Genomic DNA, 19,815 nt, shown 5'->3' on the forward strand with positions numbered 1-19,815 from the left:
TGGCAATGCACAGGAAACCAATAGTAATGGAAAGGAAACTAGGACACAAATCAAAGAAGTGGACCATAAGGAGGATAAAAATAACCAACCAGAAAAGAATGAAGAAACAAGAATTCAACAAAGTGAGGAGAGGCTTAGGAACCTCCAGGACATCTTTAAATGCTCCAACATCAGAATTATAGGGGTACCAGAAGGGGGAAAGGAACTGCCATGAGTGGAAACCTTATTTGAACAAATAATAAGGGAGAATTTCCCCAATCTGGCAAAGGAAATAGACTTCCAGGAAATCCAGGAAGCTCAGGGAGTCCCAAAGAAGTTGGACCCAAGAAGAAATACACCAAGGCACACCATAATTACATTAGCCAAGATTAAAATGAAAGAGAGAATCCTAGAAGCAGCAAGAGCCAAGGGGACAATCACCTACAAAGGAGTTCCCAATCAGACAGACAGCTGATTTCTCAAAAGAGACCTTACAGGCAAGAAGGGGCTGGAAAGAGGTATTCCAAGTCATGAAATCCAAAGACCTACAACCAAGATTGCTCTATCCAGCAAAGCTTTCATTTAGAATGGAAGGGCAGATAAAGTGCTTCTCAGATAAGACCAAATTCAAGGAGTTCATCATCACCAAGCCCTTATTATATGAAATGTTAAAGGGACTTATCTAAGAAAAAGGAGATAAAAAATATGAACAGTGAAAGGACAGCAAATGCACAGTTATTAACAACCACATCTAAAACAAAAGCAAGCTAAAAGGACAGCTAGATCAGGAGCAGAACCATAGAAATGAAGATCACATGGAAGGTTAGCATCAGGGGAGTGGGAGGAGAAGGGGGGAGAAGGTACAGAAAATAAGTAGCATAGACAGTAGGTAGAAAATAGATAGGGGGAGGGCAAGAATAGTATGGGAAATATAGAATCCAAAGAACTTGAGACACATGGTCATAAACTAAAGGGGGGGAATGGTAGGGGTGGGGGGGTGCAGGGTGGAGGGGAATGAAGGGGGGAATAGAACAACTGTAATGGCATAATCAATAAAGTAAAAATTTAAAAAAAAGATTGATAAGGAAGAGAAATGTGATTTTTCAGAAGGTACAATAGTGTACCTAGACAATCCAAGAAAATCAACTGATAAAATAGTAGAACTAAAAAGAGAATTCAGCAAGGTGATCATATATAAAATAAGTGATATTAATATATACCAGTAGTAACCAATTAGAAAATGTAATAGAAAAATATTCCTTTCACAAAAGCAAAACAAACTATAAGATAACTAAACTAACCTAAAATTATAGTTACTTTTAGACTACAAAACTTTCCTAAAGAATATTTTTTAAAAAATAAAGATATATGTTTACATAGTTATATAATGCTGTTGTATAAAATTTATATTATAAATGTATATATTAAGTGTATAAATATACATTATATAAATTCATCCCCAAATCATTTATAAACAATATATTCTCAATTAGACTCAAATCAGAGTTTTTCATGGAGCATGACAAGCCGATGTTAAAATTCAAATGAAAAATCCATGCATAAAAATCCAACTTTTTTTGAAAAAGAAGAGAGAAGAGAGAACTAGTTTCAAGATACAAAAATCTTTTATAAAGCTACAACAATCAAAATAGTTTGGAATTAGCTCAGGAGAAGATCAATACTCAATTTCACAGCAGAAAGTACAGAAACAATCTGTATACGTGGGATTCCAGGGGCTGACAGAGGAGGAGCTGCAAATCAGTGGACAAAGGATGATGTATTCAATAGAAAGTACTGACAAAATGGGCCATTTATTTGAAAAAAATGACATTAGATCCACACCTCATACCATTCATGAAAATAAATTACAGGTAAAATAAAGGAGTATTAGAAAAATATGCAAGACTTTGGGAGCTCTTTTAAAATCAGACACAAAAACAAAAGCTATAAATAAAATGATCAATACACTTGGGTCGTAAGTGTTAAAGTCTGCATTTAAAAAGGCACATTATGAAAGCTGTGAGAAGACAGAAAATATTTCTAGTATATTAGGCTGAACCATATAAAACAGCAATTTCATGTGATTCAATCAAGTGATAAGGGCCACCTCTAGGTTTGTCTGAAGCACCCCTCCCTGCTCTTCTCCTCTTCCAGTTGCCTGGGACGAGATAAGCAACAGGACCTCAGCAGCCACGTGGGAAGTTAGCACAGTTGCCAGCAGCCGAGGTCTCTGACTGACCGCATGGAACGGTGCAGCTGCTGACTTGAACATCCACCCAGGACTGTTTATTGAGAAAAAAAATAAATTTCTCATCTCTACACCATTATGTTTTTTGGAGTTTAGTTATTATCGCAGCTTAGCTAACCCTAATTATCAAAAGTCAATATGTTAATAATGAAAATAAAGAACTCCTACAATAAAAAATAAAAGGACTAACAACACAACAGGAAAAATAGGCAGAGGATATGAACAGGGACTTCACAGAAAAGGAAATATAAATAGCCTTTAGAGTTATAAAAAGATGTTCAACTTCATTAATGAGCAGAAAAATAAAACAAAGGGGAGGAAATTAACAAAGAAAAATTTATGAACAACCAGAACTGAAAGACAGATTTCTTAATGAAAGTGCTCACCAATGCCCAACCCATAAAAGAGGAAAAAAACCCAAACATACAAACAAAGGTCCTTGGCCTGGCTGGGTAGCTTGGTTGCCTAGAGTGTTGCCCTGATATACCAAGTTGCAGGTTCAATCCCCATTCAGGACACATACAAGAAGCAACCTATAAAGCATAAATAACTAAAACAACAAATTGATATTTCTCTGTATCTCAAAATAAACAATTTTTTAAGAATTAGGGTCCTGGTAGGAAACAGACAGCATACTCAAACGGGGTAACTGGGGAGAGAGATTTCAAAGAAGATTTGGCAGGGTAAGGGAACTGCAAGGCCTGGTGAAGCATCTCAGGCTTGCAAGCGCAGGAAACTGACACCACTCCCAGGTCTGAAGGGCAAGGGTGGGGAGCGGCCACCGAAACCTGAAGAGGTCTGTAGCTATAGGAGAGGGCTGGCAGCCACTGCAAACTCACAACACCACAGAGAGAACTTGAAGGAATAAAAACCCTGTCGCTACTCGGCTCCTGCCTTCCGATCACCTCTGATATCACTCAGTGGCTAAATCCAAACAGAAGCCAGAGGCAAGAGAGGACAACGATGCCACCCACAAAGGCCGGGCTCAGAACTGGGGGAAAAGGGTGGAGAGCATGTCTGTACCAGCAAACCAAGAATATCCATCAGACATGTAAAGGTGCATGACTGTGAAATTCTGGAACAGTAGGAATTAAGAAAGGATCCTGTAAGTTTCCAGAGAGAAAAATCTGGTTATCTACAAGGAACTGGGAACCAGAAAGTACTACATTCTTTAAAGCAAATACTGAAAGCTAGAAAGCATTGGAGTAAACTCTCAAATGAGTGTGTGAGTGGGGCAAAGACATTTTAAGAAAAACCAAGTCTCAAAAACTGCAGCTCCTGTGTACTCTTTCTCAAGAACCAAAGCAATGTACAACTCTAGGGGGCAGGTGCCATTCACATTGTATTACCTTTAAATGGTAGGCCGGAAGCACGGCCAAGTGATAAATGATGTTCCCAAACATGGGACAGCACAACAGTCCTTCTTAGGGAGCTACTGGAAATACACACCAAGAAAACAGAGGAAAATCCATGAGACCCCCAAAACAGGAGTTCCAGCTCAGGAGGCAGGTGAGAAGATTTCCTGGAAGGATGGACAAGAGGAGTCCCTAGGACAGCAACGGTGTGCCTGGGCTAGAGAGTGGGTGCTTAGACTGGAGCTGGAAGGTGGAAAATTTTTAAAGGGAGGTCACAAAATAAAATTTTTTAAAAAGTTCTGACAGTCTGATTTCCTCAGATATTTGTATTGAGAAGGTTTTTGTTTTTTTTTTTTTAAGTATTTTCAGAGTTTGGGCAATCCAAAACAAAGGTAATCATTAATTCCAGGAAAAATAAAATGGTAAAAATGGAAATGGAGTGATAATATACCATGTGACTCATCTTTGAAGAATATTTCGATAACTACAGTAAGTGCGTATTAAGTATGAATTTACGTGTGTGCTGTAGTGATGGGGTGGGCGTGTCAAAGAACCTAAATACGCATCTTCAGTAGTTGGAAGCCCATCGTTAGTGTCAAAAGAGAAATATCAAGAGATAGCAGTATCAAGAAAACTATTTAGAAAGGTGGAAGTAAGTGGCCAGACAGAAAAACTAAAAGAATTGAAAACAGTTACCTTCAGAGTACGGGAATCATAATGAAAAAAAAGTAGGGGAGGTGCTGCTTTAAAACATTATTTTTAATTATGTAACTCATTATTTAATTTGTAAAACTGTAAACATATAACTTTAATTAAAATAATTATTAAAAAAATAAGACAGTATTTGGAGAAGACACAGAGAAGAAAAATGGCTGGTTTATACAGAGTGTGATGTGGTAACAATTCTACCTCGTTGAAGAAACCCAGAAAACCGGGCTGACATACTGGCAGGCGAAAAATGGGTATAGCTCCTCATGCTATATTGAACAAAGTAAAGTTCAAAAAGTAATTTTAAATGTAGGGTCAAGTGTATTAGTATATGAAATCATAACACTTACGGTTTTAGCAAGTGCTTTGATTTCTCTTTTTATCTCTTTCCTTTTGTTGGAAAACAGTTTAACCTCCTTTTTGATGGCCTGAAATGGGACAAATGTTTCATTTAAACAGGCTAGAGAAATGATAGAGAGGCCTATGACAGACACACACATACCTATATTCATACATGCACATAGACACATAGACAGATCCATAATATAAAGTGCTTCTCTAGAAACAAAGTTTTCTAACACCACTGCAATACCTCACTTAATTGCTATTAGGTTGACTGAAGCAACATAGTAGTTTTAGTCTAGTATAAGGCCAGTGGAATGAAAATAACTAAGTAGTAAAAAATTAAATAGAGATAGTTGACAAGGGAAAATCAGTCTGCTGTTTTACTGGGGACTTGAGTGAGACCGCATGAGCAGGCTAAATCCAGACACGAGCTACTACAATACTACCTTTGTCACCTTTCTACACACCAGAAGCCAGGATGTCCCTTCTCCTGGCCCACCTTTTCTTCCATCAACTGCAGCCCCTCCCAAACTCCCTCCAACACGAGGTATCACAATTCATTCTTTGCTTTAGTTTATGTGAACAGCTTTGTTGGGTTTCATATTAGCTTAAGTATAGTTCTTGAAGCTCATATAACTTAATCTAAAAGATGGGGCTATATTTAGGGTGTTTGTTTGCTTTCAGGAAAATTACACTTGTACAATGGAATGCTCTGCCAAGTAGTATCTCGTTCTACTTTCTAACTTTCCAGCAGGTTTCACAGGAAACTAATCTATTTGGCACACCTCCAAAGCCTTATTTCAAACCTCTCCCATGTTTTATAAATACCTCTTGGCTTTTTTGTTGTATCCAGGGAATTTCCTTCATATTATTAGCTTGGACTAGTTCCTCTTGCGATGAGTCAATGCTTAACCTCATATTCTCATTTATCTTAGAAAAAGACAGATATTTCTTAAGTTTAAAATTCATCAGGTTTCTCTCCCATGCTACTTTACATAATTGTTTTGAATCCCTTTGAACTTCTTTTTTTTTAAAAATACCAAATATTTTGCCTGTCCAAGATGTAGTATTTTATTAACTTAATTTCTACCAGTCTGTCCTTACATTAACTACACTTTTCACTAAGAAAAAAATGATCAGATGGGTCGTGTGTTCACCACATCACTCTCTGCCTTCTTCCTGTTCCTATAGATCAAAAACTCCTGCCTATCAAGGCCTGTACTTAGGATCTTAATTTTTTCGACCTTCTCACGGCCTTTACACTTAAAAAAAAATCCCATTGCCTTTCTGCATCATCCATTTCTCCCTTCTACCCAATCTTTCCCAAATGTGTGCTGGTACCTGCTGTCCTAGGAAAGCGGCTCTCCACTGACTACTGCATCTCCTTACCTACTACCCCTTTTCTGTTCCCTCTTTGCAGCAAGATGTCTTGAGAATTTGGGATGTCACATTCTCCTGGCCCCCCCATAGCCTCATGGACCATCCCTTCTCAGTCTCCTCTGCCTCCCCAAATTCTTCTCCTGGATCTCTAGAAGATGCTCTGTCCTGGTCTCCTCTCTTTCTTGCCGCTCACTTTTCCATGATGACTTCACCTGGTTTTATGGCCATAAACTCCATTCACATGCTCTGACTCTCAAATCAGCATTTCCAGTCCTGGCCTCTCCCAGAAATCAAGGCTCATCTATCCAGTGGCCTACCTGGTTCCTTCTCTTGGCTTCTCAAGGTTGGCATGAGTAACCAATTTCAGGTTCTCTTCTTTCTCCCCACAGTGGCTCCCCAGCCCAGTCTTCCCCATCTTCACGAATACTATCATCTCCTGCACAGTCGTTCAAGTAAAAACTCTAGAAGTCCCTCTCTGTAATCCACCAGTGAGTTCTGCTAACTCTAACTGGAAAACCTACCTGGGGTCTACCACCTCCTCTCTGCAACACTCCTCCACCTCCACCCTTGCTGCCTGGACCTCTGCCATAGCCTCGTGACTAATCTCCCTGCTTCTGCTCTTATCCCCTACAGAAGCATTCTCCTTGCACCAGGAATAATCGTTTCAAACATGTAAATAAGATCTTGTAAATTCCCTCTTCACAACACTTTAATAGGTTCTCATTAAATGTAAAATCAAGTCTAAACTCTTCCCAGATTACAAAGCTTTCTCCCACCTTGAGGACCTCATCTCCTCCTACTACTCTCTCTCGTTTCTTTTCACTGCACAAGCCTTTTTTAGGTCCTGAGCCATGTGAAGCTCTTTTCTCCCTCTGCCCTGAGTACCTCTGCCCCATGATGCATGTTGGCACCCTCTTTTAATTCAGGTCTCAGCTTAAACATCATCTCCTTGGAGAGGCTACTCCAGACATACACTATCAAACCACGCATTTTTATTCACTAAATAGATCTTGTTACTCTCTATTTTTCTTATTTATTTGCTTATTTAGCTCTCTCTCTGCTCACTGCCAGCCCTCAATTAGAATGCAAGTCTCATGAAAGCAGAAACTTTTTCTATCTTGTTCATTTCTATACTCCCCACAGCCTAGCATTTTGTAGGTGCTTGATGAATGTTTGTTAAATGATTGAATGAATGAATGCTGCTCTCTGGCTAGGCACTTCCTAAATAGTGTATGTGACATAAAAGTATAGAAGAGAGACTACTTTGACCAAGCACCACAATTGGTAGTAAGATTTTTTTCCATGCAAGCCTGAATCTTGTATTATGGTTCATGTAAGATCTGAGGTATAATATGTGCCATTGCTCAGAGTAAGGCTGAATATCTTCTCTCAGATGTAGCTCATGCTCTTTTTGGAGAAATAAAGAGAAAAATTATTGAATATCCACTTAAAGAAAACTGCAAACTGATAGCTGATTCAAAAATAAAAAAAGGAAGTGGGATAAAAACAGGGATTCTGTGGACAGTAACCTCACAGGGTGACGTGATCATACATTCCTAAACGGGCAGGTTATGTGGGCAGTCATGCCCCAGGCATGCAACTTTCTCAGTAAAAAAAATTATCTTTGTCTTAAGCAAGCCCTGTTCATAGTTTTTGTGAGTCTGGGTCAACACACTTTTGGAATACGAGTAACCACCCTCAACAGAGCACACAGTCTGGTCAGCTATCCTATAATCCACTCCCTGCCTTGCTCTCTCTTACTATCATGCAGCCTCCCTTAGTTCCCTCCCTCACTCACAACACATGCAATTAACTGTGAAAGTGTCATCGGTGGAGTGTTTGAGATCAAGCTTCCTGGCAATTGTCAGTTTGGCTCAAATGAATTCTAATAAAAATTCTTTACAGATTTGGATATTTCTTATGTCGACATAAGGAGAAGAAAACTATATTGGAACTCAACTGTGTGTTCAGGTTCTGATCCTGAGAACCTGCTTTGTCTCATTCTTAAAGAATCATTCTCCTCCTCCATGGTGTTGCTCAGAGAAGTTAGAAGTTGCTGGCTATATTCAAGAATGTCACTGGCTAAGCTTCCTCCAAACTTCCTGTATTAAAAAAGAAAACACACAGGCTATAGAACCACAATTTTAAGACGTCACATTTAGTGGTATTATTTCCAGATATGCAACCGCTTCTACAGAAAGAAATGTGTGGACCATTCTCTGCACTGCCCTGTAGTTACGAGGGCCCTGCTTCTTAGAGGAGAGCCGTTCATGGGATCCAGGGCACCACAAGCCCCTTCACCTATTTGGGTGACCCTGTCCCCATGCTGCCCCCATACCCTCACCCTACACATGCTCCACACCTGCCTTGGCCACGGCACAGGAGAGCCACTACTCTGGTTGAGCCCTTCAAGTGTCCTAGGTGTGCACTGCTTCACATACATATCCCGCTCGTACATTATCCCATTCAACCCTCGTAGTCCCCATCTGCACTCAATACACCGGGACATCTCAGGACTCTGGGAACGTCTGATGAACCTCACCCACAGGGACTCTGATTCAGAAAGTCGGGTGGGGCCCAAGAACACGCCTGCCTCACGAACTCACAGGTGCTGCAGGCCGCACCTTGAACAATCTGTTATAGAGGATTTGGGAGGGTTGTCATGGGCCGGAGGGTGCAAGCTGGTAAGTCCTGGACTCAGGTTATAAGTCAACTTTGTTTGGAGTCACAAGTCCACGTGATTAACTGTTATGGGTGAAAAAGTCTTTACTTCCCAAAACAGGGCTTCACCACTTGTTTGTTGTTACTTAGGATGCTGTTTGTTCACTATGAAGAACATGTGAAGACATATATGAAGTACAAGTTAAGAGTTCATGTATAAAATGGGCACGATGGTGCAGTCTTCAAAGAGTCTTTGAACTAAATGGCTACCAAAATTGTTACGATATAAAATCTCTGCAATATTTAACATATTCAAATGTTGCTGAGAAAGGCCATGTTTTATGATGCTTTTGACTCCGACACCGAACATTGTGAGATACTGTTTTTGTGGTAATGAACTGCACATTAAACCAGTGATGTCCACTGGCAGATCAGAGAAAGGACATTTAAAGTCCCGATTGTCACCTTCATGCTCTCTTCCCCCGGTCATCATCTGTATGTTCAGTAGTATTTGTCTATCTAGAATTTTACTTTTGGTATAAGCAAAGTCTAAATAAATTAATATCATCTAAGCAAAGTCTAATTAGGCGAGTCAGTCTGTATGCATACACACATACATACATTTCTGCGTAAGGATTTTTAGGGACAAACAGGAGTTTTTAAAGATATCTGTTACTCAGAATTGTCCTCATTTCTTGTACTTCTCCTACAGGAGTTATGAACAAGAGGACTGACCATCTCATATGTATTAAATATGTCTTTTCTGTTTTCGTATTTTTGATGCTTTGACATGTGCGGTCATGCTCACGCTGGAGGGACTCCTCTCCCAGGGCTAGCCAATCCCTAGAAACAGTAAACGATGCACTTTGGAGATCACCTTTTAAATGCGCACCAACTAATCCAGAACCTGTGCCCCCATTTCCTCCACTGGGCTTAAACCAGCCAGTTCTAAACCTGCCTGCTCCTTTGCATGGAAACCAAAATGAAGGCTCCTGCCCATGGTCTTCCTGCCCCCTCTGCCTCTTTACCCGCCCTGCCTCTTCCCCATGTGGCCCCCAGAGGCAGGGCATGCGCCCTTCTCTTGGGATCCGTGAGTATAACAACCTTCTCAATGACAGTTGTCTCCTGTTATGTTGGCCTTACTGTGCCTGAAATAACAAAATCTTTATTTTAAAACACCATACCGTGTGAGGCTGCTTACTTTTCACTATACACACCTCCACTTTAGGCAGACGAGGGTGCCATCATCCTTCCCATTCACCAGGATGTCTTGTCCATCCACCGAAATGCTCACCGACTGGATTCCGTGCCCCTGATGAGAATGACTCCGACACCGAACAAACGTTTCCTCAATAGTTTTAGGAACAAAGTGCAAAAATTACAAACACAATTCTGTCACATGGTTTTTCTAAGGGGGATACATACACTTCACTTGTTGATGTCTTTTTCTATTTGCCAACAGCATTTTAGTTGGTATGGAAGTAGCCTCTGGGTAATACGGAGCACCGAAAATCCTTAGCTCAAACCACTGCACCCACACTGATTCGTTCCCCCGTCTGCGGCAGTGTGGAGGGAGCGGGGTTATCATCATCAGTCTGTAACAGGAATACCAGACAGAGAGAGGCGAAGGAACTTGCTGAAGGCTCCGAGGTTAGGTGAGGGGCCTTGGACAAGCAGAGGGGGCAAGTTCAGATGACCTCAAGAGGCAGGCAGGTTCCACCTATGGGCGATGAGGCTGAGGGTGATGAGAGGGTGACAGGCGTTGTGAAGAAAGAAGAATGTGCCCCACATGGAGAATGTTACTTAAAGCCATTTAATTGGAACCCAAATAAAACCACTAATTTGGTACACAGGGTGATTTGGTGCACAGGGTGATAGTTTCTGCCCCTTAACTAAACACTGGGATTTCTGTGGTACACCGGTTCTCCACCTTGATACCTTAAATTTTTAAAAACCTGGAATAGGTAATACATTTAAATGGTTCAAAATTTAAAAAACTATAGAAATGAATGCAGTGAGATCTCCTTATTACCATTCCCCAACCACCTCCCAATATCCTTCAATGTCCTTTCAGACATTTTTATGCATATAAATAAACATTCACCCAAATTTCAACATACATTGTAGTATAGTAATAATACTGGTATTATGCACCTTGCTTTTCCTCCATAACAATGTCTTGGGGTTCTCTCCATATTGCTGCATGAAGGTTTCCTCATTCTGCATTGCAGCTGCACAACATTCGGTATTTTACTTATATATATTTTATGTACCGTTATTTATTTATCCAGCCCTCTGTTGATGGACAACAGCTTGCTTTACAAACAGTGCTGCCATGGACAACTACATTAGGTGTTTTGCATAGAATAACTCCGCCCCCCAAACTTTGACGTCTTGCCATACCACACTGCTATCAGTTGTAGAGTACACTAAAATCATTTAAATAAGAGGCAGTGTAACAGAGTTTACAAATTGTTCACTCACAAAAAAAATCTCTCAGGGATTTAGGGTTTTTTTTTGTATAATAATAATAATACCACTTTTGCCCAACTGTGTTCCAAATATGCTTTCTTACAGATGTGGGCAAGGAGAGCTGGATGGGCAGAAACAGGGCCCAGCTGACGCAGACCTGCAGGCACGTGTCATGTGGGTCATTGTGAAGATTCAGATGTGGGGGATCTGAACGCTGGGTAAGAATCACTGACCGCATGAAATTATACTGATGACCAGTACGACTTGGGTCCAGCATCACATGAAGAGTCAGGTGGGGGCAGCAGCAACCAGCCCAGAGGCCCCTCAGGCCAGGCAGATGGCAACAGTAATCCCTAGGCTTGCACAGCGGTTCACTATTTCCAAAGCAGTTTTGCATCTACCCTCTTGTTGGCTCTTGCCAGAATCCTACAGGATGAGAGCAAGCAGGGTTTCCCAAATATTCCAGGGGAGCATCTGAAGCCCAGTGCGTTTCCGAGGCACACACGTAAGTGGTGGAAGAGCTGGGCTGCAGCTCACCAATGGCAGCTCTGCCCAGGCTTTTTCTCTGCAGATCTCTGTCCCTGTTTCCTCCCTCAGGGACTCAAATCTCTGAGGCACATAAATACACCTAATGCTAAAGTCAATGACACCATCAGTGGTAAATAAGTTACGACTCAATTTACCTAACAGAGAATTCCAATTCCTTTCCTAAATGCTTTTGCTCCTTAAATGAAATCAAGATATACACTGTTGTAGACCACTCTGCCTGATTTTAGGAATTGTATCTCGACTGCATTAAATTATACTGATGACCAGTACAACCCTTGGGGCTAAGGGCAAGAGACAACTTTTGGAATGCCAGCCGCAGGAGACAAAGCTTGTCTCTGGTAGCAAATGCTGCCTCAGTTCCTCTCCCTGCCCCCAGAGCTTGGTCGGAAGTTAATGACAAGTCAATGACAGGTAAGACCCCTCACAGCGGGGGGCAACCTAAGCCAGACTTGATCACTTGGGAGGCCTTCATGGAAGGGCTCAGAGGGCTGCGACAAAGAGCAATGGACTCCCCCCCCACACACACCTCCCTGGGCTTTGACAAAGCCTGAGTCCCCATGTCTTCTGGGAGAAGTGCTTCCTGGCTCTAATCCCCTTAAGCCTGAATACCTGATGGGGAGAGGTGCAGCTCCTTGCCTGGCCAGAGCGTGTCCAGGGGAAAAATCTGGCATCACAAAGATTTGCTGATAAACACATGAAATCTGCTCTGCTAAGAGTGCTTTCATTCATATGATAAGGGTCCGAGAGGAAATGAGTATGTCTCCCAAAGTTTCTGCAACTCTCTTCCTGACAGACACTGACTCAGACTGAAACCCTCAGACCTCTTTGAAATGTTATCTACTGTTTGATCCTTGCCACCCTGTATTCCTGTGTATTACAACCCAATAAAAGGCTATGGAAAAAGGCGCTCAAGGCCTTTTTCTCCTTGGAGAAACTGGCCGCTGCTGACCTTTGTCTCCCCAGAGAAACTGGCCACAGCCCACGCCTCCTCCCCAAGCAGATCCAGCATCTCTCGGCCATATTTACTCATTCACGCATGTCCGTGGCACTGCGGGGGACTCGCGGAGAAGTCTCCCCCACAATACACCCCATAATTTTTTTAAAAATAGTTTACCAAAGTGTGAACATCTCGTATACACACAGTTCCACATTTAGCTTTTGTGATGAGCCACAGTCCATGCGGAGACAGGGAGAGCACTCCAGGTCCATACTGTTTGCTCTGCACTTTGTGGTAGGGCTGAAGAACGCAAACACCGTCATGTTCCTGCCAACCAAAGAAAATGACTGCATCACAGAGAAGATCGGGGAGCAGCATCTTAGGGTTTGCTGTCGTGCATACACAGTCAGACTCCAGTCTGCAAACTGTCACTGGAAATAAACCAATACATGATAAAGTGGGCACCTACATTGGTGTCACATTGTTTCATCTTTGTTTGAAAATAAAAGTCTTTTTGGCTAACTAAAGAAAAGTCTTTATATGCTCGTTATCATTAAAGGCCCCAGACTATACTGACAATCTTCCTCGCTAATCATTTTCATACATCCCCATGCTCAAGTCCAAGTAAATCACTCAACATGTCCCTGTGTGCTTCATGCACTTCTACCTCCAAGTTCCTGCACATGCTATGACTTTTGTCTGGAATGCCCTCCCCCTCCTCATCCCCACCAGTCCGGCTTCCTCCCTACCTCAGCAACCCCACCCCCACCAAGATCGTCTACAAAATTTCTCCATGTCTTAATCTAACCTATTCTTCAAAGTTCAGTTCAAATGTTACTTTCTCCATGAAGATTTTCGGAATCCTCCTTATCACTCGCCATTTCTTCCTTCTCTGAATTTCTTGGTCTCATACTTCGCTGACATTGGCTACTGGGGGAGAGAAGGGCTTTGACTGAAAGGTTTAGGGAGGGAGGGTGGTACACAATCTGGGTCAGAGTGTGTGTCTGGAGGTGATACAACATGGGAGAAATTTGAAGAGTATAATGAAAGGATGCCAGAAACATAGTTTAACTACTTTGTGCAATTTTGCTTAGGGTTTAGGTGCAAATTTCCACTGAAAATCATCAGCCCTGTAGCTATTCACACCTATGGGATAGATTTCTAGTGTTAAATTGTTTTTTCAGAGCACTAAGCTAATATTGTGTCATCTGCATGTTCATCTGACAATCGTGATAGATGTAGCACCAGTGTGAGGTTCCTCAAACACAGTATGATGGATTAACATATATCTAATTCAAGGAAATCATGTTACAACAGTAAAACCATCTGTTAATTGGGCTGCAATGTTAAAGAATGGATCACGTCTAATTAATACAATGTGTCAATCTTCATTGCTAAGATAAATGACAGCAAGCTTAAGCTTTGGCCTACATTTGCGGGAAGAAGATAGCTGCAGATGTACGGCATCTCGTTACAGAAGCCGTATATTCGGTCACTCTGGAAGCTCAGCACCGCAGAGGATAGGCTGTGCTCCACCTCGTACAGGAACTTATGGATGAATTCGTTTCTCAGCCTCCCTCTTTCATCGGCAAAGGTTGCAGAAACTGTGAGATTTCGGGGAGAAGAGAAATCACTTGCACCATACATTGATTATATTTTTTAATTGCTATGAACAACTATGAAAAGTGAAATAAAAATTTTAAATGCTCTATTAATAATGCAGAGGCTAGTATGTGATAAAAATGACTTAAAAACAACTGGGCTCCATTGGAATTACTTTAATATTAAATAATTGACACCAAATAAAATCTTTTATAAGGCCTTGGTTAATTACATCAATTAAATAGAGACATAGTAAAATAAACTCACGATGGCCTTTAATTAAAACATGGTTAATAAAATATAAAAGTACTTTGAGGCTTTGGCTATCTTATACTCTACAATGATATACTTGCAAAATAGCTACCCAGATATTAGTTACCTAAAACAGAGTGTGTATTTTATCAGACCTCTAGCCAGAAAGCTTTCTTCAGAATTTTACCAGTGAAAGTAACTACATAGTAATCTATATGAGTTTGACTATGTATATCTAAAAGTACAAAAACAGGCATCACAGAATGACAAATCAATTTGACAAGAGTGCTAGTCGATCCTGTTTCTTCCCTCTGGTAGGTGGACAGATTCTCATGAATGACAAGGCCTATAAGAAAGTTCACTAGGTTCACATTATTTAGCAGCCTCATTAAGTTTCAGTTTGTAACACATACAAAAGATGGCCATTTTACCTCTTCATGTGTTAAGAGAAAGAAACATGCTATCACCAGGGGAAAAAAAAAGTTATAGCAACTAATTGTCTGAGCCCAGGACAGAATTGTTTGCTTGTCTTTTTTTTTTTTTTTACCTTGAGGTAGTATTATAGGCAGAGTGAATATTTCCAGACTGCTTCTTCCTGTTTCTGGAAGTGAGGAAAGCACCATCACTTCCACTATGTCTGTTTCCAAAAGAGACACCGTGGATATCTGTAAAATGCCTTTGTGCACCTCTGAAAGAAAACATAAATCAACACCACATCATTAGTGGTCATGGATAAGTTTAAAGAATCTTTTATCTCCCTAAGCAAGATACCACATTATAGAATGGCCTTCACTAAATCTTTAGATCCAAATTTATTGACTAGATAATTAAAGGGACCTTTCAACATAAGTGACAGGGACATTTTTGATACACAGATAAAGGAGTCTCCTGGTAAGATGCCTGTTGGTCTTTTCAATGCAGCTTGGAGGGACCCGGGTCTCTTTCCCACGTGGGGAGGCCTCCGTGCCCCTCCCTCTCAGCATCGCCGGCCTGCTCTGGCCCCTTGAATATCCACTCAAGCTGGTTTGCCCATTCCTAATATTGGGCAAACTCAGCCCTTAGTGTTTTTTGCACCCGTAGTCGAGGTATTGGGGGTGTGGTGAAATATGCAGGAGTTGAGTTTGTCTTCCAAGAAGCTAAGAAATCTGACCCCTGCGAGATTACGCCTGGGACCCACCATGGGTTCTCTCCAGATTCACTGCTCTTAGTGTCCACAGGGGCTGTTTGGCATGTGCCCACTTTCTCAGGCCCCCAACATCTGCCCCTCCCCTCAGGTGTTCAGGGGATGACCTTTCCTCTTAGTGAGGAAGACTGAGAACATTTGATACAAACTTGACCTCAACTTTCTTACCAAATTTTACATTGTTCCCATCTTCCTGACATTTTTGTAGGAACAAAATGTGAACCCCTTCCATCTGTGATCTTGAGCTCATGCCTCCAATGTCCTGTTAGACCGTGTGCTATCAGTTACTTCTTTTTGTTTTCTTGTGTCTTTTAGGATTTCTTCTACTCAGCCCTCGAGAAGCCCCTATTTTCAAAGCAGGGCCTTCCTTCAACCCTGTTTCCCCACCACAGTTACCATCCAATTCTCTTTTCTCTATTGCAAACTTCTTTAAAAATTTTTTAAAGATTTTTTTCATTAACTTATCTTTAGAGAGAGAGAGGAAGGGAGGGAGAAAGACAGGGAGATGTGTGAGAGATACACTGATTGGTTGCTTCTCAAACACCGCCCCCCAGGGGGACCTAGCCAGAAACCCAGACATGTGCCCTGACTGGGAATCAAACTGGTGACCTTTCAGTTTGCAGGCTGGTACTCAATCCACTGAACCAAACCAGCCAGGGCCAAACTTCTTAAAATAAGAGTTGCCACTTACTGACTTCATTTTCCAACCTCTCATCCCTCCCTGACCACTTTGCCTCTCCACCGCCCCAAAATAACTCTCCCAGGGGTCTCTCCTGATTGGAAAATATATGAGGGCCTCCTCCCAGGACTCACCCCACTCATGCTTCTGCCGCAGTATAACCCCTCATCCAGCCCTGTCTCCTCCAAGCTCTTTCTAGGGCAGGCAACTCCCAGTTTTCTTCTTACTCTGGTCTGTCCTCAGGTTTCTTCACTGCCTTGTCTTCTCTGTTCATACTTCAATGGAAATAGTTTCTCCCATCCCATACTCTGACTGACCAGATAGGTTAAAAAATGGAATATTTAGACAGAACCTGCATCCACTCTGAGGTTAGCCATAGGTCCTATCACATTCTATGTAATCTAATTTACATATTAAGGTTACCTGTTTGGTCTTAGGAAACGATTGGGTTTGCATCCACTCTGTCTTCTCAAGCCTTCTCAATAGCTCCCATGATTTCAAGATCAGAATTCTATCCTTAAGACAGATCTGTGTCTCCAAAGTTATACTGAAGAGCTTATTGGCTTCAAATTCACCAAGCTCCTCAGCTTACCCTATTCCTCAACCTTCATAACTTCCTTTTTTCTTGAGTTTTTACTTCAATTGGTGAGCTCAAAAACTTCCACCACCCAGGCTAGAAATGTTAGTCATTCCTGCTTTCCTATACCGAATCCTACCAATTCTGTCACTCACGACTGTTCCCTCCCTTTTCCCTCCGTGACTGCTGCAGGAGCCTGAGCCAGGCGTGCTGAGCCCGAGCCCCACCCTGGCCTGTAGCTGCACGACTCAGCAGGACTTAGCCTCACTCTGCCTGCACTGCCTCATCTGTGAGTGTAACAGCAGTCCCCACCTCATAAGAGTTGTCAGTAGGAATTAAATAAATTGCCCAGACTGGTGTGGCTCAGATGGTTGGGTGTTGTCCTGCAAAGTGAAAGGTCCCTGGTTAGGGCACATGCCTGGATTATGGGTTTGGTCCCCAGTTATGGTGCCTGGGAAAAGCAAATTGATGCTTCTCTCTCATATTAATGTTTTTTCCCTCTCTTTCTTGCCCCCCTTCCCCTTTTCTAAAAATAAATAAATAAAATCTTGAAAATTAACACAGGCCAGTGCTTAAGAACATCGAAATCCCTCAATAAATGTTAGCTTTTGTCATGATTAATATCGCCTTATGCCTGGACTACTAGAATAGTTCCCTCACTCATCTCTTTTATTCCATTCTCTTGCCTCTCTTCCCATCCTTCACACTTGTGCCAGAGTCATCCTCAGAAAAACCAAGTGCAATCACACTAGTCTGATCTGAAAACCTGAGGATTTGCTTTAACCACAGAACCAAGTCTGGGCTCCTTGGAATGATACTCCAGACCCTTTATCTTCCTCCAGACTTCATCACCATAATCGTCATCTAGTGAACCCTCTGTTTACCTGTTGCACCAGACTTCTTACCATTCCAAGGGCTTTTGCTCCGACTTTTATCTCAAGATGAAATACTAACATGGCCCATCCTCCATTGCTTTAAATCCTCAGAAAACTCTTCTCTATCCTCTGCACCCCTCCATGAATGCCCCTTTTACCTCCACTCCCTTCCTCACACCTGGCAGGATTAATTGCTTCTTCCTTTGGGCCTACACAGCACTCTGCTGATTCCTCCTGCACTCAACTGTGTCCTTGACCTCTCCATGCCCCACAGGGCCTAGACTTAGCATTTTACACCTAGGAGGTACTCAGTAACTTTTAGAAATCAATAATGGATTTTAAAATATATATATTTGGGGTAAATAGACACACACATTTAGTACTTACAGTCAGAGAAATGTGTTAGTTCTTACTATTTACCATAAAAGTGCCATCTCACCCACCAAATCTACAGTTTACCTGGGCATTTAAGTAAACAGTACTGAAAAGCTAGATATCATTTTGTTGAAAGAGGAAAGATTCAGATCACAAAACTTTCTTTAGATAAGTTTAAATAGAGATCAAATATTACTTTTAAAAATATCTCAGGGATAAACAGCCCAACTTCTCTTTGTGATAATATTAGGTCTATTTAGCCACTTGTTGATTCATTCATGACTGACTTGAGAAAATGTATTAGTATCAGCTATGCACCAAGCAGATGCACCAAAAACTTCTAAATATGATATGGGAATCCTCTTTTTTTTAAAAAAAAATATTTTATTGATAAGGCTATTTTACCTTCTTCGCCTAGCTCTCCCCAGTATGGGAATTCTCCAAAGCAACTGTTGAGTTATTTACATGTTTCTCTTTTAGAAAATATGCCACAAAAGTGATCGAACTTATTATTTCCCCACTTTTATCACCTTAAACTCTTTGGAATAAAGTGACCAATATTTGAAATTAATAAGCATTTTGTGTAGTACCTACGAATCCAAGAACCTCAAATGAGCTTGAGGGTTTGGCGTTGATAACAAAGACGTATCCTTCAGGGGTTCCAGCTAACAGATAGATCCCTCGCTGGTCGTAACTGGAAAAGAAGTCTGGATTTACTCGTTGCACTGATAGAATGGGAAACATTTATTCAATAACAGCACTGAGGTCCATTCAAAACCAGTCATTCTTACAGTCTGTGATTTTCAATATTATCTGACCTTATAAAAGCCAAGTGATTACATATAAATGTACTCATTATATTCTATGCTAATGTTATTTGCAAATTGCAAAACAGTCAAGATTTACTAAAGATGGGCAACTATTTCATCATAAGTGAATGAAAGATGACAACAGAGCTTTCTAGATATTCCCAGGGGAAATAAGCAATTCTCAAATGAGCACTGAGTACATTTCAGTCCCCTTCAGGATCAGTACCTGGCTGGAGGAGGAGGAATGTGGTGAAATGTTTCTACACCTCTCATTAAATTAGAAAAAGTGGGAAACGCAAATCGGGATAAGTGAGAAGGATCTGAGAAAGAAGCCACGCACCACCCAAAGTTATGGTACAGAGGAGCTGGGTGTGACTGGAGAGAGGTTACGGGTCCTTCCCCACTGAGCCGGGGGCAACGGAGATTGCCGGAACAGCGCGGGCAGGAACCAGCTCGCGGGCAGGAGCCAGCTCGTTCAGGCGCTGGTCGGGTCATCACCCCACAATCACTGCTCTTAACCTCTCTGAACCTAAATTCCCTCATCTGTGGAGTGAGTACGAGCGTAACACCTTCCTGACTGGTGGGGCGAGGACCACATTCAATGAGCCACAGTGTGTGACAGGACACAAGTGACAGTTCTTATTAATACCTATGATTATGATACATTAATAAAAGAAAGGACAGTAACACATGAGTCCAAACTCAATGTCTCTATGCTGCCTTCCAAAAAGTCTGGCTTCAAAACATTTAAAATCATCTAAATGCCCACTAATATACTGTCTGTAAAAAAAATACTCCATACCAGTAAAAAAGAACGAGGAAGATCATT

The 19,815-nt window shown here is 41.5% G+C and overlaps 1 protein-coding gene across 1 annotated transcript in view; it reads right to left on the reverse strand.

Moving 5' to 3' along the window:
- CFAP43 (cilia and flagella associated protein 43) overlaps positions 1 to 19,815 on the reverse strand; it is an 82,089-nt gene that overhangs the window by 28,548 nt on the left and 33,726 nt on the right. Inside the window, exons 12-19 of the mRNA XM_037159523.2 lie at positions 18,768 to 18,871; positions 15,036 to 15,176; positions 14,066 to 14,238; positions 12,812 to 12,961; positions 9,894 to 10,024; positions 7,976 to 8,117; positions 5,464 to 5,556; positions 4,641 to 4,718 (exon numbers count right to left, since the gene is read on the reverse strand). Of these exons, the coding sequence (XP_037015418.2) occupies positions 4,641 to 4,718; positions 5,464 to 5,556; positions 7,976 to 8,117; positions 9,894 to 10,024; positions 12,812 to 12,961; positions 14,066 to 14,238; positions 15,036 to 15,176; positions 18,768 to 18,871 (1,012 nt within the window). The remainder of the gene's footprint in view (positions 1 to 4,640; positions 4,719 to 5,463; positions 5,557 to 7,975; positions 8,118 to 9,893; positions 10,025 to 12,811; positions 12,962 to 14,065; positions 14,239 to 15,035; positions 15,177 to 18,767; positions 18,872 to 19,815) is intronic.

The sequence above is a fragment of the Artibeus jamaicensis genome, unplaced genomic scaffold (genome assembly GCF_021234435.1).
Source record: "Artibeus jamaicensis isolate MK-2021 breed Jamaican fruit bat unplaced genomic scaffold, CSHL_Jam_final contig_490, whole genome shotgun sequence".
NCBI lineage: Eukaryota > Metazoa > Chordata > Mammalia > Chiroptera > Phyllostomidae > Artibeus > Artibeus jamaicensis.